Genomic DNA, 24,410 nt, shown 5'->3' on the forward strand with positions numbered 1-24,410 from the left:
ATGTAAAAATACAAACTTCAGAAGAATGTTCTGCTGTTCCAGTGTCATTCGTTTCAACCCAAACTATTTCTCATATTCAGCTCCTCTCCTGTATTACAAACACCCTCTCAGTTCTGTAATCTTTCCCTCTCATTTAACACAGCTCTCTCTCTCTCCATCTTCCTCATTCCCTTTTTTTAAATTGCCTTTTTTTCTTTACCTCCCTCCTCTCTTTTTCTCTTCCCCGGCTCTCTCCCTGAAACCCAGTCTCTCTCCCTGGGACCCAGGCTCTCTCCCTGGGACCCAGGCTCTCTCCCTGGGACCCAGTCTCTCTCCCTGGGACCAAATCTCTCTCCCTGGGACCAAATCTCTCTCCTTGGGACCCAGTCTCTCTCCCTGGGACCCAGTCTCTCTCCCTGGGACCAAGTCTCTCTCCCTGGGACCCAGTCTCTCTCCCTGGGACCCAGGCTTTCTCCCTGGGACCAAGTCTCTCTCCCTGGGACCCAGACTCTCTCCCTGGGACCAAGTCTCTCTCCCTGGGACCCAGGCTCTCTCCCTGGGACCAAGTCTCTCTCCCTGGGACCCAGTCTCTCTCCCTGGGACCCAGTCTCTCTCCCTGGGACCCAGTCTCTCTCCCTGGGACCCAGGCTCTCTCCCTGGGACCCAGTCTCTCTCCCTCTACATATTCTGTTTATATCTTTCATGCGTCTGTACATCTGATCCTCCTGTGCTCTGCAGCCAGCTGGGTAAATATTGTCTCTGTGTTCTGGATGCGGTGCGTTTGTTACTGAAAGTAATCAGATTATGTTACAAAATGTGGGTAATCCAAAAGTTACGTTACTGATGAACAATTTTGGACAGGTAACTAGTAAATTACAGAAAGTAACCTACCCAACCCTGCACACACACACACACATATACACAGTGGTCTAAGGCACTGCATCTCAGTGCTAGAGGCGTCACTACAGACCCTGGTTCGATTCCAGGCTGTATCACAACCAGCCGTGATTGGGAGTCCCATTGTGCGGCACACAATTGACCCAGCGTTGTCCGGGTTAGGGTTAGGCCGTCATTGTAAATAAGAATTTGTTCTTAACTGACTTGCCTAGTTAAATAAAGGTTAAATAAAATAAAACACACACTTTATTATTAAAAGAGGTGGAGCAATGTTCTAGTAGTACTAACCTATAAAACACTTACTCAGAACATTGACTAGAACACATCTGTTGCCTAAGCTCTATATTAGGGGGTATAGCTCAGTGGTAGAGCATTTGACTGCAGATCAAGAGGTCCCTGGTTCAAATCCGGGTGCCCCCTCATTTTCTTTGAAACGGATTGATCACAGATCTAATAGTTGTTATCAATGGTGGGTTGGTGACTAACTAGATATGTAAGTCCGAGATAAACATGGGCCTGATTCCAACACGAAAGAGCTTCATTCCCTTTCTATGCAGTGTTCTCTCTACGTGTATTCTGAGCTTGAGAATAGCATGCTATTCACCTGCTATTTGTTTTGGGTGGAGATCAAATACATGGTGTGGTGAAAATGTGTCTACGGATATCCGGATTCGGGCCTTGACTTAATTCCCTAATAATGCCACCATCTTTGCGCAGAAGGAAACCATGAATAAGGTCTAGAGAACCTAGCACTTCCAAGTGGAAAAAGCATCCGCTTTATTTTTTCTGATAGAAATTCAGTAACACCATTCATCATGCACTGCAATTTACAACTTGATAAGAACTGTTGATAAGAGGCGTTGATAAGAGCTAGGTAAATGAGTAATCCATTTGGAGAAGGGAATTGTAAATATAAATAGATATAGATGTATTTTACCTTATTATCGCGAGAGACAAATGTTGAGCCAGTCAAATGGAAGCAAACTGAAGCTTAGCAACATATCAACTTTCACACACTAAAGTTGATGAAATGCTGTGCCGTTATGCAGAATTTACGTTGTACAGCATTTTATTGTAACTTGCAGGGATGGGTACTCTTGAATGTCCTAATTATAGGTTACCCCTGTTTCCTATTTATATCATGTTAAATATTAGCCACTATCAGTATTTACCGTCAGTGGGCCTAATAACAACAATTTACTGTTAGTTCTCTTCAGTTGGTATAGACTACATTATCATTCTATTTAATTACATTGTTTCGTTTACCCCCATTTTCTTCCTCTGTAAGCGCCGTCACGGCCATGTGGTTGTTGCTGAGGATCATTAGTAACAGTTGATAACATTTTTAAAAAAATGTCATGTTAACTAATTCAATCGTTCCGGAGCTGAGCGCCGACCAAGCCATAGCAGTTTGAACCGGACGCATGGCGCAATACTTGGCCGTGTCGTCACACAATTCCACGGTTAGTGCAGGCAATAGACAAGGGTATAGCCTACTATTGAGAACGATTCTCCCTATTATAATTCTATGTACAATAATTTTCCAACGTTACCATGGGTTTTAAGAACTGAATGTGCCAATTTTCTGAAGGAATCAAACCACCGTGTTCTTTCCTTCGTGTGTAAAGGCTCTCCAAACCATTTTTTTTTGTGATTCATAAATACTTTTCTGACCTCTCAATAAGGTCACATCTAATCTAAGAACATGTCAATTGTCACATGCGTCGTAAACAACAGGTGTAGACTAACAGTGAAATGCACCTTCAAAACAATGCAGGATACGATCAACAAAACCAGATTATAATAGAAAAGAATTGTAGTGTGGAATAAATACACAATGAGCAATGATAGCTTGGCTATGTACATGGGATACCAGTACCGAGTTGCTGTGCAAGGGTACGAGGAAATTGAGTTAGATATGTACATATATGTAGAGGTAAAGTGACTTGGCAACAGAATAGATAATAGGCAGTAGCAGCAGCGTATGTGATGAGTGTGCCTGTGTGTATGTGTTATGTGTGAGTGTCTGTGTTGCAGTGTAAGTACATGTGAGTGTGTGGGTAGAGTTCAGTGTGTGTGCTTAAAGTCAAAAAGAGTTAGTGCAAAAATGAGCAATGCAGATGGTCCAGGTTAGCTATTTGTCTTATGGCTTGGGGTAGATGTTGTTCAGGAGCCTTTTGGTCCTAGACTTGGCGCTCCGGTACCGCTTGCCATACGACAGCAGAGAGAACTGTCAATGACTTGGGTGGCTGGTGTCTTTGACCATTTTTAGGGCCTTGCTATAAAGGTCCTGCATGGCAGGGAGTCCAGCCCCAGTGATGTATCCTCTGCAGCGCCTTGCGGTCCGATGCCGAGCAATTGCCATACCAAGCAGTGATGCAGCCAGTCAAGATTCTCTCAATGGCGCAGCTGTAGAACTTTTTGAGTATCTGCGGGCCCACGCCAAATCTTTTCAGCCTCCTGAGGGAGAAGAGAAATTGTCATGCCCTCTTCACGACTGTGTTGGTGTGTTTGGACCATGATAGGTCCTTAGTGATGTGGACACTGAGGAACTCTCAACCTGCTCCACTACAGCCCCGTTGATGTGAATGGGGGCGTGTCCGGCCCTCCATTTCCTGTAGTCCATGATAAGCGCCTTTGTCTTGCCCACGTTGAGGTAGAGGTTGTTGTCCTGTCACCACACTGCCAGGTCTCTGACCTCCTCCCTATAGGCTGTCTCATTGTCGTTGGTGATCAGGCCTACCACCGTTGTGTCATCGGCAAACTTGATCATGGTGTTGTAGTCATGCGCCACCACGCAGTCGTGGGTGAACAGGGAGTACAGGAGGGTACCAAGCACGCACCCCTGAGGGGCCCCCGTGTTGAGGGTCAGTGTGACGAATGTGTTGTTGCCTACCCTCACCACCTGGGGGGTGGCCTGTCAGGAAGGTCAGGATCCAGTTGCAGAGGGAGGTGTTCAGACCCAGGGACCTAACATGCTGATCAGACCGCATGCGCGTGTGTGCGTCCGCGTGCGCCATCACACGCATGTTAATTTTATCCCCCCCACATCAGATGCGATCAGGACATGCAGGATGAAATATCAAAACAAACTCTGAACCAACTATATTAATTTGGGGACAGGTTGAAAAGCATGAAACATTTATGGCAATTTAGCTAGCTAGCTTGCTGTTGCTAGCTAATTTGTCCTGGGATATAAACATTAGGTTGTTATTTTACCTGAAATGCACAAGGTCCTCTACTCCGACAATTAATCCACAGATAAAAGTGTAAATGTTTGTTTTCTAGTAATCTCTCCTCCTTCAGGCTTCTTCTTCTTCTGACTTTTTATGGTGTAACAGTATAACTTTACGTCGTCCCCTCGCCCCGGGCGCGAACCAGGGACCCTCTGCACACATCAACAACGGTCGCCCACGAAGCATCGTTACCCATCGCTCCACAAAGGCCACGGCCCTTGCAGAGCAAGGGGCAACACTACTTAAGTCTCAGAGCAAGTGACGTAACTGATTGAAATGCTACTAGCGCGTACCCGCTAACTAGCTAGCCATTTCACATCCGTTACACTGGCAGTTGGCTAACCAACTTTAAGGTGCATTACCACAACTGACTGGACTGGAGTGTGGGCCTCAGTTCATCTTTCAATCACCCATGTGCTCTATGCTCCTAAAAACCAATGAGGAGATGGAACGTGGCTATATTCTCCTAAAAACCAATGAGGAGATGGGAGAGGCAGGACTTGCAGCGCGTCGAGCGTCACAAATAGAACCAAGTTCTATTTTAGCGCCTGGCTACGTAGACGCTCATTAGTGTATGCAAACTTCTGACCCACTGGAATTGTGATACAGTGAATTATAGGTGAAATAATCTGTCTGTAAACAATTCTTGGGAAAATTACTTGTGTCATGCACACAGTAGATGTCCGAACCGACTTGCCAACACTATAGTTTGTTAACAAGACATTTGTGTGAAAATGGTGCATCAGAAGGCCAAGTTCCCCCTGACCTTCATCCCAGAGGCCAACTGCCAGATTCTGGATATATTGGGGGGAGGCTACAAACAATGACAGACAACATTTTTGTTTGTTTCATAAAATGAGCTAATAGTTCTGTTCCATAATAAACAACCCTGGACAGGTTAATCGCCCTCGTCTCATTTACCCCTAACATATGCAACAATAAGCGTTTGAGATTTGTTTTTAAAATGTTGTTACGTTACAATAACATTTTATTTGAAGCAATCCCTAATATATACAAGACAATCACAATATGATACACGACAGGCACCAAAAGTCAGTCCATATACTGACCCGGGGCATTTTCTTCTCACCCACATAGTACCTTTATTCAAGTATTTTACTCATCTTTGTTTCCGTATGACAATGTATAAGTAGTACCACAACCTGTCCAGTAGATGGGAGCATTTTATTCTTACACGCATACCGTAGACATGATCTATTTAGCCTTTTTTTGTAAGAAAAAACATGGACCATGGAGGTTATGAATTTCAAGTTCTTTGGAAGACTATTCCAAATAATGACAAAAACCCAACTATTCCTAAAAGGTTTCCTTCCCCATACTGCTCTTAAATCTGAAAGGAACAATGTTGTCTTCACTCCATCTCAGTGGTGGAAAAAGTACCCGATTGTCATTCTTGAGTAAAAGTAAAGATACCTTAATAGAAAATGACTCACCCAGTAAAATACTACTTGAGTAAAAGTCTAAAAGTATTTGGTTGCAAATATACTTAAGTATCAAAAGTAAATGTAATTGTTAAAATATACTTAAGTATCAAAAGTAAAAGTATAATCATTTCACATTTCTTATATTAAGCAAACCAGAAGGCGCCATTGTTTTTATTTTGTATTTTTACAGATAGCCAGGGGTACACTCCAACACTCAGACATCATTACAAATTAGGCATAAGTGTGTGAATTAGACAATTTTCCTGTCCTGCTAAGCAGTCAACATGTAACGAGTACTTTTGGGTGTCAGGGAAAATGTATGGAGTAAAAAGTACATTCTTTTCTTTAGGAACGTACTGAAGTAAACTTAAAAGTTGTCAAAAATAGAAATAGTAAAGTAAAGTACAGATATCCCAAAAACGACTTAAGTAGTACTTTAAAGTATGTTTTACTTAAGTACTTTACACCACTGCTCCTTCTAGTGGAATAGTTATGGTTATCCCTGACCAAGTTAAAGTAGTTACATAAGTACTTGGGGACCATACAGTGGACAAGCTTAAGTACAAGATACATTTTAAAAGACAATAGCAATAGTAGCTCATAATATTAGCTGGCAGTCTAAAACATGTTACCTGATCATAACTGTAACAGTAAAATGGTTAGGTTTATTAGTGTCAGATATTGTTGCAGTCATACTATTGGGCCTATATTTATTATACATGGTATAACCCATAGGATTATCTTTCACTTAGAACAAACTAGCTGTTAATGATACCCGTTCTTTCACAACACTTGTTGAGGAAGTGTAGGAGACATACCTGATGGAAGGTCATTCATTGTATTGCAGGCCTATTGTATTCCTGAAGTCAGAGTCGATCTCTAGTCAGTCACATGTTTTTATCACCACCAGATTTACTTTTGAAATTCTGAGGCACGCAATGTCCTTGTCGGGGTGCAAATAAACCTCAATGCCATTTCAAGTGGCTGGTGTAAAATGGCCTGCAGAGCTGTTTTTTTTCATTGTCTTCCCAACAGGCCTTTTCGCACGCTGTTTGGTTTCCACGGTCACGATTTTAACAACACCATGCACCCTTAATTGTCTCATCATCAAGGCGTACCCTATACACACCATAAACTTCTAATCGAAATGAACCTAAACTGGTCGAAATGTGTCATGTGAGTCGTTGTTGTTGTCGTTTTATGGCAAATGCACGAATGAAATGCACGACAGAACTAGAGCTTTACTATCTGAGGTTTACCATTGTGACCAAACCCATATTTTTATCTAATGTGTTTAGGGTGCACGCATGTTCATAAAAAAATATATATATATATCACTGGGCATGCATGAGAACCGACTGATGTTGTTACTGACAAAAATATACAAAGACACACTAACGTTATTTTCCCCCTTGATAGCCTATATGAAATACTGTGTACTGAACAGTACTGACAGCACCCAGGAGACACATGTATTTGTCTCCTCCTATTGGAGGAAACGAATGCACAGTATGCACTCTCCTAACAGACGAACACGTCTTGAAAAACGTCGATAAACCGTTAAACACATTATTATTTTTTACCGAAAAAAATTATACCTATATAACTATAATTTATTAACATAATTGACATTATCCTTCGAATAATTTGTTTTTATTTCCCTAGTGAAGTGCAACGGGGGTATAGCTCAGTGGTAGAGCATTTGACTGCAGATCAAGAGGTCCCCGGTTCAAATCCGGATGCCCCCTGTTTTGAACCCTGGAGCCAGTCACGCCTAAGATCTATATAAAATACTGTGTACTTGACAGCACCCAGGAGACACAATTATTTGTCTCCTCCCATTGAAACGAATGCACAGTATGCACTCTCCTAACAGTCGATAAACCGTTAAACACATTATTATTTTTTACCGAAAAAAACGATACCTATACAACCATAACCTATTAACATGTAATTGACATTATCCTTTGGATAATTAGTTTTGTTTTCCTAATGAAGTGCAACGGGGGTATAGCTCAGTGGTAGAGCATTTGACTGCAGATCAAGAGGTCCCCGGTTCAAATCCGGATGCCCCCTATTTTGAACCCGCGAGCCAGTAAAGTGAAGTGTAGCTGTTAGAAACAATTCGGTATATAACATAACATAATGCAAACCTTGGATTGCTGACGCTTTGTTTTGGCAATTATAAACTGGGTGGTTTGAGCCCTGAATGCTGATTGGCTGACATAAGTGGTATATTTAAGCAATAAGGCATGAGAGGGTCTGGTATATCAGCTAAGGGCTGATCTAAGATCAGCTAAGGGCTGATCTTAGGCGCGACGCATGGCCATATACCACAAACCCCCGAGGTGCCTTATTGCTATTTTAAACTGGTTACCAGCGTAATTAGAGCAGTAAAAATAAATGTTTGTCATATCCGTGGTATACGGTCTGATATACCATGGCTGTCAGCCAATCTGCATTCAGGGCTCGAACCACCCAGTTTATAACAGACCATATACAACTGGTATGACAAAACATTTATTTTCACTGTTTTAATTACGAGGGTAAACAGTTTAAAATAGCAATAAGGTACCTTGGCAACCCTACAAAATGTACATAGAAATGTGAGTTATAGATCTGTCATTTTTATTGAAAGCAAGTCTAAGACTCCATATATCTGCACTATTTCTATGCTTCCTGTTCTTAAGTTTAGTTTTTGAGTCTTTTAGGTTCGGATTTGTACAGAAGCTTCAAACAGCTGAAAATACAATATTTTTGGTTGCAAAAAATATATTTCACAATGGGTTGGATGGTACAGTGATTCTCCAGTTTCAAACAACTGAAAATACAACATATTTGGTTATAAAAAAATATTTCACAATGGGTTGGATGGTACAGTGATTCTCTACAATGTTTAGCGCCATAATTATAAAGTATGCATTAAGGTGTCTGTAATAGCATAAACCTGGCAAAAACAAATGTAGACATTAATAAATGCATTTCTATAGCTTCCAAAATATTTTTTATACAAAGGTGGGGGAGTGCGAAGATGGAGAGGTTGCTTCAAAACAATGCCCCCTGTCAGTCATCTAGTGCAGTGGTTCCCAACCAGGGGTACTAGGACCCTGGGGATACTTGGCCTATCCACGGGGGAAACTTGAGAATATTATTTTCATGAGCTATAATAAAATATCCCAGAAATGTGCCATATACACAAAAAGCATATTCCTTACAAATTTGTTTACATCCCTGTTAGCGAGCATTCCTCCTTTGCCAAGACAATCCATCCACCTAGACAGGTGTGGCATATCAAGAAGCTGATAAAACAGCATGCTCATTACACAGGTGCACCTTGTGCTGGGGACAATAAAAGGCCACTAAAATGTTGTCACAGGACACAATGCCACAGATGTCTCAAGTAGAGGTCGACCGATTATGATTTTTCAACGCCAATACTGATACCGATTATTGGAGGACCAAAAAAAGCCACTACCGATTAATCAGCCGATTTTTTAATTTATTTGTAATGATGACAATTACAACAATACTGAATGAACACTTATTTTAACTTAATATAATACATCAAAATCAATTTAGCCTCAAATAAATAATGAAACATGTTCAATTTGGTTTAAATAATGCAAAAACAAAGTGTTGGAGAAGAAAGTAAAAGTGCAATATGTGCCATGTAAGAAAGCTAACGTTTAAGTTCCTTGCTCAGAACATGAGAACATATGAAAGCTGGTGGTTCCTTTTAACATGAGTCTTCAATATTCCCAGGTAAGAAGTTTTAGGTTGTAGTTATTATAGGAATTATAGGACTATTTCTCTCTATACCATTTGTATTTCATTAACCTTTGACTATTGAATGTTCTTATAGGCACTTTAGTATTGCCAGTGTAACAGTATAGCTTCCATCCCTCTCCTCGCTCCTACCTGGGCTCGAACCAGGAACACAACGAGAACAGCCACCCTCGAAGCAGCGTTACCCATGCAGAGCAAGGGGAATAACTACTCCAAGTCTCAGAGCGAGTGACGTTTGAAACGCTATTAGCGCGCACCCCGCTAACTAGCTAGCCATTTCACATCGGTTACACCAGCCTAATCTCGGGAGTTGATAGGCTTGAAGCACAGCGAAGAGCTTCTGGCAAAACACAGGAAAGTGCTGTTTGAATGAATGCTTAAGAGCCTGCTGCTGCCTACCACCGCTCAGTCAGACTGCTCTATCAAATCATAGACTTAGTTATAACATAACACACAGAAATACGAGCCTTAGGTCATTTATATGGTCGAATCCGGAAACTATCATCTCGAAAACAAGACGTTTATTCTTTCAGTGAAATACGGAACCATTCCGTATTTTATCTAACGGGTGGCATCCATAAATCTAAATATTCCTGTTACATTGCACAACCTTCAATGTTATGTCATAATTACATAAAATTCTGGCAAATTAGGCGGCCCAAACTGTTGCATATACACTGACTCTGCGTGCAATGAACGCAAGAGAAGTGACACAATTTCACCTGGTTAATATTGCCTGCTAACCTGGATCTCTTTTAGCTAAATATGCAGGTTTAAAAATATATACTTCTGTGTATTGATTTTAAGAAAGGCATTGATGTTTATGGTTAGGTACACATTGGAGCAACGATACGCACCGCAACGATTATATGCAACGCAGGACACGCTAGATAAACTAGTAATATCATCAACCATGTGTAGTTAACTAGTGATTTTGTTTTTTATAAGATAAGATTAATGCTAGCTAGCAACTTACCTTGGCTTCTACTGCATTCGCGTAACAGGCAGGCTCCTCGTGGAGTGCAGTGTAAATCAGGTGGTTAGAGCATTGGACTAGTTAACTGTAAGGTTGCAAGATTGAATCCCCCGAGCTGACAAGGTAAAAATCTGTCGTTCTGCCCCTGAACGAGGCAGTTAACCCACCGCTCCTAGGCCGTCATTGAAAATAAGAATGTGTTCTTAACTGACTTGCCTAGTTAAATAAAGATTAAATAAAGGTGTAAAAAAAAAAAATGTTTTGACCAAATCGGTGTCCAAAAATACAGATTTCCGATTGTTATGAAAACTTGAAATCGGCCCTAATTAATTGGCCATTCCGATTAATCGGTCGAACTCTAGTCTCAAGTTGAGGGAGTGTGCAATTGACATGCTGGCTGCAGGAATGTCCAACAGACCTGTTGCCAGAGAATTGAATGTTCATATCTCTACCATAAGCCGCCTCCAACATCGTTTTAGAGAATTCGGCAGTACATCCAACCGGCCTAACAACTGCAGACCACGACCGCCAGTCCAGGACCTCTACATCCGGCTTCTTCACCTGTGGGATCGTCTGAGAAGAAAGGTGGTGGGGTGGGGGGGGTACTGAGATTTATGTCTGTAAAAAGCCCTTTTGTGGGGAAAAACTCATTCTTATTGACTGGGCCTGGCTCCCAAGTGGGTGGGCCTATGCCCTCCCATGGCTGCATCCCTGCCCAGTCATGTGAAATCCATAGATTAGGGCCTAATGATTCTATTTCAATTGACCGATTTCCTTCTATGAAGTGTAACTCAGTAAAACCTTTGAAATTGCTGCATGTTGCGCTTATATTTTTGTTCAGTATATAAATCATTGGTTCAGACGTTCCCAAACTATTCCATCTGTAATTCCCCTACTACAAAGAAGGCAGCCCAGTCACCAGTTTATCAATAATAACATTTATTTGTACAAAAAATATTTTGTACACCGTAAAATACTGTATATGTATAAAAAATAATAATTATGATTAACCTGTTTTAAATCAGACAATACTTGTTTGTCTTCTTGCTTTTTTAACAGAAATCATGATACTATTTTTCACTGTCAAGCAACCACCTTTTTTTCCTTCTTTGATATAAATACTTCCAAGTCATTTGTGCATTGATAGCTTAGAAGGCTGAGCACCAGTCTGATCCCCATTACGTCTGGCCTCTTAACCTGTGTACTGTGCTTTTCCTCAAGTCAGAGGTACAAAACTGTATGTTAAAGAAATCCAATGCAACCTCCCATTCCATCTCTGTGGACTTCATGAGGACAGGAGGCTTAAATACTGTGATAAGTCCTTATTCAGCTTATGTGGGACATACTGTGTCACCCTCGTGGAATCAGGTCTGACAGGTAGGATTCTTATGTAAACATGGTGGACATCTAGAACAGAGTCTCACACACTATAACACACACACACACCCATGCTAACGCAAATGCACAATGGCATACCCTGGCATGCCTTGTTGAGGTTCTGCCAGGTTCCTCCAGGCCTCCTCTATCGCGATGGACCCTGGTCAGCCCTTGCAGACACAGTAAGGCCTGGGTAAGGCATGCGGGTGACAGGGCAGGTCTGGGACCAGCCCTGGGGCTCAGAGGGGCAGCGTCACAACAGATAGTGGAGGTCCTTATCTGGGCACTGTGGCTTCAGCTGCAATATCTGAGAGGTTGTGTTTGTTGGGTCAAAGGATAGCTGTCCTGGTTCCAATTGGGATGAGCCCACGGAAGGAGTTCTAACTGGCCAGTACACGAGACCTCATCCAGTCCAGACTGGCAGGTAGTCTGGAGGTTAGGAGAAAGAGATGGAAATGGTTTTGAAAATTAAACTGTGTTTGAGTGACTTAAGGTTATTTATGATGGGAATGTTATAACACACACACACACACGGGGAGGCCCAGGCGTGTCTGTAGTTATGCAGTGTACTCACCCCTCCCCTGTGAGGGCACAGCAGGCCTGTACATGCCAGGAGTGGGCTGTGATGGAGTTGAGGGTGAGGCACTGAGAGATCTCTGCCACGGTCATAGAGTCCTTCATGTCCTGCTTGTTGGCCAGAACTAGAATCGCAGCATTCTGTAGGTCCTACACACCAGTCAGACAGGACAGGAGAGATAGGCAGGGTTAGAGTCTGTAGGTACAACACACACCAATCACAATGGACAGGAGAGAAGAGAGAGAGGCACAGTTCTCTCTTGTTTTTATATTCAACATATTTACACGTCTGAGCGTTTCCTGTGGTAATCTACAGAATCTCACCGCGGTGACGTCTCAGATAATAGAAAAGAACAGCGACAGCGGAACAGAAACTGAGCAGCTCAGCTGTCAATGCACAGATTCACACAGGGGAAATGTTGAAACGACCCATCGTGGTTTTGCGATCAGTTTGTTTGCTCTGTAGTGGTGATATGAGTCATCTTGAAAGCATGAACACAGCTCACGCGTCAACACGATAAAGCTACAATGTGTCACTTTTTGGGCAACCTGATCAAATTCACATAGAAATGTGAGTTACAGATCTGCCATTCTCATTGAAAGCAAGTCTAAGAAGCGGTTTTATACCCCAGCGTCAAACAGAAAAAAGAAAAAAAAATTGTTATCAAAAATATATTTTCACAGCGGTTTGGATGGCACAACAATTTTCTACACTATACATTGCTTGTTGAATCACATCACTGAAATTAGGTGAACTATTGGAATTTTAGCAAACAGGAAATGGCGGAGCGATTTATGCATATTGCACCTTTAAAAAACACTCTACACCAAAGCTTTCTTAATGTCCAACAAGTTTCTCTGCCATTAACCTTGTTCTGAACACCTCCAAAACAAAGGTCATGTGGTTTGGTAAGAAGAATGCCTCTCTCCCCAAAGGTGTGATTACTATCTCTGAGGGTTTAGAGCTTGAGGTAGTCACCTCATACAAGTACTTGGGAGTATGGCTAGACGGTACACAGTCCTTCTCTCGGCACATATCAAAGCTGCAGGCTGAGGTTAAATCTAGACTTGGTTTCCTTTATTGTAATCGATAAAGGAAACCCTCTTTCACCACAGCTGCCAAACTAACCCTGATTCAGAGGACCATACTACCCATGCTAGATTATGGAGACATAATATATAGAGCGGCTAGATGTTCTTTACCATTCGGCCATCAGATTTTCCACCAATGCTCTTTATAGGATACATCACTGCACTCTATACTCCTCTGTAAACTGGTCATCTCTGTATACCCGTCGCAAGACCCATTGGTTGATGCTTATTTATAAAACCCTCTTAGGCCTCACTCCCCCCTATCTGAGATATCTACTGCAGCCCTCATCCTCCACATACAACACCCGTTCTGCCAGTCACATTCTGTTAAAGGTCCCGGAAGCACACACATCCCTGTCGCTCCTCTTTTCAGTTCGCTGCAGCTAGCGACTGGAACGAGCTGCAACAAACACTCAAACTGGACAGTTTCATCTCTTCATTCAAAGACTCAATCATGGACACTCTTCCTGACAGTTGTGGCTGCTTCGTGTGATTTCTTGTTGTCTCTACCTTCTTGCCCTTTGTGCTGTTGTCTGTGCCCAATAACGTTTGTACCATGTTTTGTGCTGCTGCCATGTTGTGTTGCTACCATGTTTTTGTCATGTTATGTTGCTACCATGTTGTTGTCATGTTATGTTGCTACCATGCTGTGTTGTCATGTGTTGCTGCCATGCTATGTTGTTGTCTTAGGTCTCTCTTTATCTAGTGATTTATCTCTCTTGTCGTGAAGTGTTTTGTCCTATATAGATATATTTTTGAAATATATATATATATTTTTTAATCCCAGCCCCGTCCCTCTTGCATTTGAAACTGGTCTTCAGAAAAAGAATATTTAAACAGTAAGGTTGAGCTGACCCCCCCCCCAAAACCCGGGTGGTTGTTACCTCATGTTCAAGCATGCGGTGAAGTTCATCTTTGTTCAGAGTTAGGCGCTCGCGGTCTGTGCTGTCCACAACTAGAATCACAATCTGAAGAGAGACAAAACAACTGAATAGCCTGGTCAAAGGGGACCAACTCACTCACTTAACTGCACCCCCAGGCTCTGAGTGTTCTCATCTCATCAACGTTTAACACTTCAGTAAAAGTCTAAAGTGTTAGAGGAATACTCAGGACAGCAGAATGATATGGTTAGTTCTATAACAGATGATGTAATAGTGTTCCCACGCCTTATCAATGACAACAACAATCAGCTGCTGGTTCAAGTGTAATAACTCAGTGTTGGCCTAATCGTTGGGCAGCTGAAAAACACCTCGTCTCCGGCTGTAGCTATTCAGACCGTCTCGGTGGGAAAAAGGGGAAGTTAAAGCAAAATGTGTTCACCGGGGCTCTATTTCTACACCAGCTGTAACTGGCCAGAAACCAACACACATGTTGCTTACGTAGACTTTCTGCGGCGCACACACACCAACAGATCCGTACCTCTGTGTTGCAGTAGTAGGAGTTCCAGCTGGCTCTCAGGCTCTCCTGGCCTCCGACGTCCCACACCAGGAAGCGGGTCTTGCGTACAGAGATCTCCTCTACGTTGCTGCCAATGGTGGGGGAGGTGTGGACCGCCTCTTTCGTAAGGCTGAGGGGACAGAGTGATTGTGGTGACTAGGTGGTTATACATATCACTTGCATACATGTTTGACTTTTGCGATCATGAATTACACAAATCTATTTTGATAGCACTCACAATTGGTAGAGGATAGTGGTCTTCCCAGCATTGTCCAGGCCCACTATGATCACTTTGTGCTCTATGAGAGAAGGAATGAGGAAAGTCATTTACACACTTCTAGATAACAAACACACAGATTGCAATTCACAGATCTGTGACCCCCAAAGCTAATCAATCCTCGCCATGATAACACATCAGACTGATGGACTCTCTTTGAAGAGTCTGTTCGGGATAAAAAATACCAGATCGGGAAAACATGGGCAGACGTTCTTTATTATCCAAATGGGGTCAAAGTCTCGCTGTGTTTGTTTGCAGTGTTACGATTAGGTAAAACAAGGACCATTTGACTATTTTTTTTAAATTACATTTTATTTCACCTTTATTTAACCAGGTAAGCTAGTTGAGAACAAGTTCTCATTTACAACTGCGACCATGATCCTGATAGTAAACCCCAGCGACCTCTTACCCTGCCATCATCTCATCAACGAGGCAAACAGTACTGATTGACAAAATGTTATTGGTTGCATAATATTACTGCAATTCACTACCGCTACATAGAAAACAGACACGGGACACGTGTGCATTACGTTGACACAGTGAACAGAACATCCAGTACGGACTAGCTCGCGTCCCACAGAAATTAACCAGTTATTGGAAGGTGCCCGGTGTAGTTAGAGAATTGAAGCACATCGACGTAGGCTATGCCGAAATTGTCCATTTTATGAAACTGGTCACTCTAAAGTTATTGAAAATCACGTCTAACAGCTTTTTTTTGTTGCGTTTTCTCATCATTTACATCCAGTTCATAACAACACCGTGCTACAAAGCAGCTGACGTTAGTAAACCAAGCAAGCACAAATGATCAGGCACTGAGTGGAGATTATTTAGGAGCAACAATAACAGCAGTAAATTAGCTAAATGTACAGACAAATGATTAACGTTTACCTCTATCTCCGAAGACAGTCATCAGCTTGGTAAAAAGTAGTCCCATATCCACCGGCGATGAGAATGAAGACAACTCAAAAGAAGTATGAAAATATTTCCAACAGAGCAAATCAGATAGCTGTTAACGTTAGCTGGCTAGCTAACACAATAGGCACCCCACAATTCGAGCTAACGTTAGCTACCTAAGTTACTGTATTGATAACTAACCCTGTGCTGTGCTTTGATGCTTTTAAGCCCAGCTACCTGGAAAACATTAGGTAGCACAGCCTAGAAAAGTATTTTTCCTACGTTCATCGACACAAACACAACTAGATATGTGCCCATGGGTTGTCTATCGATACCAAATTGATTCTGAGATCAAAATAGGCAATGCATTCTTGTACTTAGCTAGCTAGATTTTGGGGGATGACTGGAGCGAGTCACGGAAAAAGGCGGGGCAAAGGAATTCCTCAGCTAAAAGAGGGCGCAGCCATGCGTCTATCGCTAAACATGACGCTAATATGACGAATGAGGAAAACGCAAAACGCATCAACCCACACATGGATGCGGAAGTACTTTATAGTTCCTCAAGGGGAATTCTACATGTTTATTAATAGTGACCAAAAGTGAAACAATGACGGTGACATTTACCTGGAATGTCCTTTTTATTCCTGTGATTGAGATTGTGTTTCTCATCATCTTCAGGGCATGACTTTCCAAATTAACCTCACCCATGAGCGTTGTTTCCACGTCATTTCAATGTAATTACATTAAACCAACTTGGAATAGACGTTGAATTGATGTCTGTGCCGTGGGCAGGGTCACTAGCTGATCCCCTTCAATCACATGAATATCCATCAATTGTTTTTAAAACGTCACTCTGCACTAATATTAGTTGCCCTGTAAAGTACTGTGTACTTTGATCAAGCCTCATTTCAAGGGGATTCTACAGGTGATATTTATTGATAGTATCAAAAAGTAAAACAATGACTGTGACATTTCCCTGGAATTCCCTTTCTATTCCTGTGAATGAGAATGTGTTTGAATAAACTTCAGGGCTTGACTTTCCCAAGTTAAAATGTCCTCCCAACACTGGTGGTAGAAGTGATAGTCCCACAACATGAGGCTTCTGCTTAGAAGTCTGGATCTTTATGGCAGTGGAGGGGGTAATGTGTTTGCCATGTAACTTCAGGATCACTAGCTGTTCCACTTCAATCACATTCATATATTTTAAAAACGGTATTATCACACTCATATCTTAGTTGCCCCTTGAAGCGTATGCCCCAGTGCTCCTACTGAATATCATAGCCGGATCCCACCTGACAACACTGACATCCACCCTAATCCGAACACTGATCAGGCCTCTATTTATTTACATGGGATTCACTCAAGAATCGTGTAATGGTAGGACTCAGGGGTCACTTTTTTTTCACCTTTATTGAACCAGGTAGGCCAGTTGAGAACAAGTTCTCGTTTACAACTGCGACCTGGCCAAGATAAAGCAAAGCAGTGCAACAAAAAACAACAACACAGAGTTACACATGGGATAAACAAAAGTACAGTCAATAACACAATAGAAAAATCTATGTACAGTGTGTGCAAATGGAGTAAGGAGGTATGGCAATAAATAGGCCATAGTGGCGAAGTAATTACAATTTAGCAAATTAACACTGGAGTGATAGATGCACAGGTGATGATGTGCAAGTAGAAATACTGGTGTGCAAAAGAGCAAAAAAGTAAATAAAAACAATATAGGGATGAGAGAGGTAGTTGGATGGGCTATTTACAGATGGGCTGTGTACAGCTGCAGCGATCGGTAAGCTGCTCAGATAGCTGATGCTTAAAGTTAGTGAGGGAGATATAAGTCTCCAACTTCAGCAATTTTTGCAATTCGTTCCAGTCATTGGCAGCAGAGAACTGGAAGGAAAGGCAGCCAAAGGAGGTGTTGGCTTTGGGGATTACCAGTGAAATTTACCTGCTGGAGCGCGTGCTACGGGTGGGTGTTGTTATGGTGACCAGTGAGCTGAGATAAGGCGGAGCTTTACCTAGAAAAGACTTATAGATGACCTGGAGCCAGTGGGTCTGGCAATGAATATGTAGAAAGGGCCAGCCAACAAGAGCATACAGGTCGCAGTGTTGGGTGGTATATGGGGCTTTGGTGACAAAACGGCTGGCACTGTGATAGACTGCATCCAGTTTGCTGAGTAGAGTGTTAGAGGCTATTTTGTAAATGACATCGCTAAAGTCGACGATCGGTAGGATAGTCAGTTTTACGAGGGTATGTTTTGCAGCGTGAGTGAAGGAGGCTTCTTTGCGAAATAGGAAGCCGATTCTATATTTAATTTTGGTTTGGAGATGCTTAATGTGAGTCTGGAAGGAGAGTTTACGGTCTAACCAGACACCTAGGTATTTGTAGTTGTCCACATATTCTAAGTCAGAACCATCCAGACTCCAGAGTAGTGATGCTGGTCGGGCGGGCGGGTGCGGGCTGCGATCGGTTGAAGAGCATGCATTTAGTTTTACTAGCGTTTAAGAGCAATTGGAGGCCACGGAAGGAGTGTTGTATGGCATTGAAGCTCATCTGGAGGTTTGTCAACACAGTGACTTTGGGTCATGATGTGGGCGTTAGGGAAAGCCTTAAAAACGATGCAACATATGATCTCAGATTCAGGAAGAGGGACCACCACACCCAAACTTCTAGATATTGAGTTAACTACTTCCTCCTATGGAACATTATATGGTTCTAACTTCCTTTTAAAGAGTCTGGAATTTAAAAATATATACATAGTTTCCTCCACAGTGTATGCATGACAGCACAGGGCATGCCACGCTCTACGCTGAGTCCTGCGGCTGTTGTGTTTTCAACCAGAGATGAGTCAAAAACCACAAGTTCTTAAGAAGCTTTCTTCTTTTTTTTCCTTTGTCAGAGAAACAGAAACCACATTTTAAGCCATAGTTTATGTAACAAAAGGTGAACTACAGCAAGCTTCAGCTATCATACGTATTGTCACGTCATGCACCGGATGACATTATTTGACAATGGCTTCGATCATCAATATACTTAAGTTACTGTATGGTTTTGGGTTGCATTGCAAGAACTGAGTGATCGTTTAAATGAAGGTATAGCTAATTTAAATGGCAAACTAATGTATTCAGTCGTACAGCCCTCTAGGTGTGGAGGATGTGCAAGTGTGTGTCCCTGATAATCAGTGATATCATTTCACAAAACAAAGGAGATGATTGTGGACTTCCGGAAACAGCAGAGGGAGCACCTCCCCTCAATGTGGCTTGCCACCTTTAAATTAGCTATATTTTAAGTTAAACAATCACCACATCGACGGGACAGTAGTGGAGGTGGGACGTTTTAAATTCCTCGGCATACACATCACAGACAAATTTAAATGGTCCACCCACACAGAGAGTTGTGAAGAAGGTGCAACAGCGCCTCTTCAACGTCAGGAGGCTGAAGAAATGTGGCTTGCCACCTAAAACCCTGACAAACTTTAACAGATGCACAATTGAGAGCATCCTGTCGGGCTGTATCACCGGATGGTATGGCAAGTGCACCGCCCTCAACCACAAGGCTCTGCAGAGGGTGGTGCAGTCTGCACAAAATATCACCAGGGGCAAATGACCTGCCTTCCAGGATACTTACAGCACCCGATGTCACAGGAAGGCAAAAAAGATCAAAGACAACAACCACCCGACCCACTGCCTGTTCACCCCGCTACCTGGGACCGAGAGACTGAAAAGGCCATCAGACTGTTAAACAGCCATCACTAACACAGAGGCTGCTGCCTACATAGACTCAAATCATTGGCCACTTTAATAAATGGATCACTAGTCACTTAAATAATGCCACTTTAATAATGTTTACATAACTCATCTCATATGAATATACTGTATCTTATATCATCTATTGCATCTTGCCTATGTCGCTCGGTCATCCATATATTTATATGTACATATTCCATCCCTTTAGATTTGTGTGTATTAGGTAGTTGTTGTGGAATTGTTAGATTACTCGTTATATATTACTGCACTGTTGGAACTACAAGCACAAGCATTTCGCTACACTCGCAATAACATCTGCTAACCATGTGTATGTGTCACGTTCGTCGTAGTGAGGAAACCAAGGCGCAGCGTGATGTGAATACATTCTTTTTTAATTAACAAATGAAACACTAAACAAAACAAAACGAACGTGAAGCTATAAATAACTGAGTGCTGACATGCAACTACACATAGACAACTACCCACAAATACAGGTGGGATAAAGAGCTACCTAAGTATGGTTCTCAGAGACAATGATAGACAGCTGCCTCTGATTGAGAACCACACCCAGCCAAACACACAGAAATACAAATCATAGAAAAAGGAACATAGAATGCCCACCCAAATCACACCCTGACCAAACCAAAATAGAGACATAAAAAGCTCTCTACGGTCAGGGAGTGACAGTATGTGACCAATAAAATTTGATTTGATCAAAGAGTGACACAATGAAATTCCCAAGCATCTTTTTTTTTTTGATTAAAATTTTAATTAAAATACGAATTTATCCACAGATTAAAAATGAAAGGCAGAAAAAGCAAAATGTAGCTACAATCAGGCACCAATGATAAATGTCCTTTCATCTTTTTAACAATTGCGATAACGCAACAATAAACATTATTTACGAATCATTATTTAATATTTATTTATTTGACTGAAGAAAAGGGTGGGCAGAAGGAGCCCACCAAAAACATTTGTGGATCCTCCATTTAGTTAACTGAGTTGAAGACCATGTCTTGTACCTATCCCCGCCCCCCTTTACACTCTTCTCACTAGCGCTAAATAACTGAAGACCTTATAAAATACAAATGTCCACAGGAAAAACAACACCAAAGTCAGTTAGAAATCAAGAAGAGAAGTGCATGGCATCTGACATTCAGACATGCTAGCTGTTTGGTTGAACATTTGGGGTGATTTACCACGCAAAACAACTCTTACATAACTGTTAGCGTGCCCTATAACAAGTAAACAACACAAAGCTGGTGCAGAGAAAACAAGATGGTGGTGGACATCGTGCTGGAGCAACAGAGTTGGCTACAGTGCAGGGTAGGAGCCAAGAAGACACATACCGTAGAGACACACAGATATGAAAACAGTGAGTGTGACACGAGTTAAGACATCCCACCATGACAATGGTGGACGTGGCTTGGCGAAACATTCCGGCACTTGTGATTGGAGTCTTCTTGAAGTGAAGTCTGCAGGTGTGAGAGACTATTAGGTAGGACATTTCATTCACGCGACTACTACTGTAGTGCTGCTTATGAACAGTACCACATTCGAAAAGACAGTGTATACTAACACGAGCAAAGCTATCACCCACAGACAGACAGTATCCCTAAAATAGCAGGAAACAGATGTGGAAAACCAGACCAGACAAATACAGTTCTATTTAAATGCTATGGCTGAAGCCGGTTAGGGAAGAAGAAGTAGTATCTTTGGGGTGTTTCCTTTTATTCTTAGCATTAAGGTAAGTGTCAAACGAATAAACCAATTATCTGAATAAACTATTCTGAAGACAATATGGCAACTTTCCCACCAGATAGCTTTTAAGGTCTGGGTGATGAGGAACCGGACGGAGAGGGACTCAAAAAGCTTAGGATCCATCCTGAAAGTGTCTGAATCCTGAAGCTGAGCCTGAAGCTGTGGGGATAGAGATCCTGATGCTCTGTACTGTACATGGGACATACAACCCTGTTTAAGACTACAGAGGACATGACATGACAGACTACAGCTCTATCAGCCTTCACATTCTACACTACAGAGATCGAGCCATACGGATCACACAATCATAAATTCACAATCATAATGATAACTGTCCTCGTGCTGTCAGTTCAGTAGGATTCCATGGTATTCATGCAGTAGTACTAACAAAAGAAACTAAAAAGAGACCAACCAAACTGCTTTTTTTCTCTCAAAACATAAATAAATTGAATATAGCTAAAATAACCGGATGAGGTGTATGGCATCTGGCAGTTGTTTTTTTCTTTACAGCGTACTCAACCATGAGAAAAGTACCTTTTTAATAAGGGTTGTAAACAGATCAATTCATGAGCCTCTGATTGGCCCCCAAACCCACCCTCCTCTCCCCGCTAACCCCCTAGCCCTAACCGTGAAACCCCCTCCCTCCCTCCCTCCCTCCCCAAGTCTGTCTATCAGCCTCCTAGCCCATACGTTGTGATGTGTGTTTAACGGATGTACACGTCCCTCCCCCAGTCCTCCTGGTTGTGGTTGCGGCCCATGTTGGCGCCGGTATCCCCGGGTTCCTGGCAGTACCTCTCCCTTAGCTTGGCCCGGCTGTGTTGCCCAGGCTGGGTGTGGGAGGGCATGGGAGGGTGGTTGAGGTTCTCCTGGTCCGGCTCAGCCCCTTCGTCTTCCCAGGAGGCCTGGCGGCCGTGGTGTTGGGCCAGGTGGAGGCGGCTGCCCCCGCCCCCTACCCCGCGGTACATCTCAGACTCCTCGTAGGGGTCGGTCTCAATGTCCATGCACGAGTCCCCTGCTTCAGTGTAGGCCGAGTCCCGACTGCCCTGCGTCTCCGAGTCAAAGGTGTCCTGCCGGGACAGGCCCCTCCCACCCCCTCCCCGTAGCTGGCCCCGTGACGAGTGCAGGTAGGTCTGCTGCTTCTGCTGCTGGTGCTGCTGCTGCTGCTTCCCTCCCTGGTCACTCTGGTAGTCATGGAGACTGCCGCTGCCACCGCACTCCGAAAGAGGCCCTTCCCGCTTCTGTTCTCCATGCACCAGGTATGGCCCCTGCAGCGAGCCACGCCCATACCACACGACACGCCATGCAGAGACACAGTGAGAGAGACAAAACAAGGCCCAGGCAGTGGGTTAGTCAACAGGGTTAGGACAGGTTAAGGTGCAGTTAGATAAACAAACAGGATATCAGTAACGTCAGTCAGTCAGTTCACAATGCAACACAAATAGAGGTTCACAGTATAACAATACATGTATTTATGCAGTACTTAAAGCACACTGCTATTGCATTGTTATTGCATTGAAATCATTACTTGGGCAAAGTGACATTATTTTTTGTATGTAATACATGCACGCAGACTCTTTTCCATAGACTACAGAAATGTGTTCATTCATCATCTGTAAGAGAAACAGCCATGCAGTCATTAGGCAAGCAAAACACCACCTTCAGCTCCTGGCTACAAAGCCAACAGTGCCCTCTTCTGGCTGACTTTTCACAGCAGCTAAAATGATGTTTCAACTAAATGTGATATATCTTTTTCATTCACAAGCATGTTCCTCATCCTAAGTAGTAAGTATTACATTCTGTTTAAACTCAGCACAATTAACAAGACACTCTAGAGTTGGGTCAAGCCAACATTTGCCTGATCCTTGTTCTCATGAATAGGCCCGAGCTTAAGTCACACCCATTGACAGTAAAACAATAACTGAACAAAATCTCCTCCGTCTGAACGACTTCTAATGAATCTATACAGCCGCCATTGTCTTATGTCAGATCGCGTTACTCGTACGCGACGCTCGACCGAGACAGGTCCTCGCAGGCGGAATTGACGCGCGGTCTGACGTAAGACAATGTACAGCCAGCCGCACCATATCAAATATGACCTATTGTATCAGAGAAAGCACTGTTCACAATCGTGCATTTATGTCTAACTGAACACGATTAAATCAATTCTGTGGGTATAACTCATTGATATATGGAAGCAGCTTGGACACTTTCACAAGGTCTTGGACTATGACAGTCATGAGTCATGCTGTATGTATTTGGCTGAAGCCATTGGCTGATTGTAGATGAGACCCAGATGATCATTCTTCTGCTGGTTAGAGTTTCCTGTGTGAATTAATGAAATAGGACATTCCTATTAGTCACGGCCCACATCACTTCACACACACACGCGGGCACGCATATGCAAGCTCTCACACACACACAGCCCCATCCCTGCCACGCCACGCCCATCAGAAACCCAGAAACGATGCCACAACAACAAGGCACACATTGGCCAAGCGGCCGAGGTGACTCGCTCCTTTTCAGGGACGGTGCCATGGCAACACGGAGAAGGGAAGTCAACTGGACACCGTTTCCCAGATGATAAAGGAGTGCTGAAGATCGGAGGCCAGGCAGGGAGCCCCGAGGTTGGGTAAGGGGCACGCAATTTTCTCAACCAATTACAGTGAACAGGGAATAGGCAGCAGACCAGAGACAGAGGTACTTCACTGACTGATGGACGGACGATGGAGGATTTTCACTTCTTCCAATAAGTGCCCGCGTCAATTCATTTCACAACTTCAATGTGATTGTGTGTGTGTTATTCTCACTGAAAACCCTTGCCAGTGCTGGTTTGGTCTGGATCCAGTGTCCTGCCCATATAAACTCTCCTTTGCTAATTTTGCTGTGTGTGTTGCTCTAAGATATTGTGTCATTTGTTTTCTTGAAGAGGA

The 24,410-nt window shown here is 42.9% G+C and overlaps 2 protein-coding genes and 3 non-coding genes across 8 annotated transcripts in view; 3 read left to right on the plus strand and 2 right to left on the minus strand.

The window, feature by feature from the left end:
- The first annotated feature begins 1,224 nt into the window (after positions 1-1,224).
- Positions 1,225-1,296, plus strand: trnac-gca (transfer RNA cysteine (anticodon GCA)). The gene has a single exon. It is a non-coding gene; the product is annotated as a tRNA-Cys (tRNA).
- A 5,937-nt stretch (positions 1,297-7,233) lies between these two features.
- Positions 7,234-7,305, plus strand: trnac-gca (transfer RNA cysteine (anticodon GCA)). Its single transcript has one exon. It is a non-coding gene; the product is annotated as a tRNA-Cys (tRNA).
- Positions 7,306-7,561: 256 nt separating this feature from the next.
- Positions 7,562-7,633, plus strand: trnac-gca (transfer RNA cysteine (anticodon GCA)). The gene has a single exon. It is a non-coding gene; the product is annotated as a tRNA-Cys (tRNA).
- A 3,608-nt stretch (positions 7,634-11,241) lies between these two features.
- Positions 11,242-16,401, minus strand: LOC129833004 (ADP-ribosylation factor-like protein 5B). Its single transcript, XM_055897212.1, has 6 exons — positions 15,967-16,401; positions 15,040-15,100; positions 14,784-14,931; positions 14,249-14,332; positions 12,271-12,422; positions 11,242-12,125 (listed from the first exon to the last, which is right to left on the minus strand). Exons 1-6 carry the CDS (start codon positions 16,010-16,012, stop codon positions 12,077-12,079), a joined length of 540 nt encoding a protein of 179 aa, XP_055753187.1. The 5' UTR covers positions 16,013-16,401; the 3' UTR covers positions 11,242-12,076.
- A 5,704-nt stretch (positions 16,402-22,105) lies between these two features.
- The window catches only part of LOC129833006 (voltage-dependent L-type calcium channel subunit beta-1-like), a 42,720-nt gene continuing 40,415 nt past the window's right edge, over positions 22,106-24,410 (minus strand). For all 4 annotated transcript variants that reach the window (XM_055897214.1, XM_055897215.1, XM_055897216.1 and 1 more), the window contains one exon: positions 22,106-22,745. In XM_055897214.1, the coding sequence (XP_055753189.1) occupies positions 22,185-22,745 (561 nt within the window). In that variant the 3' untranslated portion in view covers positions 22,106-22,184. The remainder of the gene's footprint in view (positions 22,746-24,410) is intronic.

This window comes from Salvelinus fontinalis, chromosome 34 (genome assembly GCF_029448725.1).
Source record: "Salvelinus fontinalis isolate EN_2023a chromosome 34, ASM2944872v1, whole genome shotgun sequence".
Lineage (NCBI taxonomy): Eukaryota > Metazoa > Chordata > Actinopteri > Salmoniformes > Salmonidae > Salvelinus > Salvelinus fontinalis.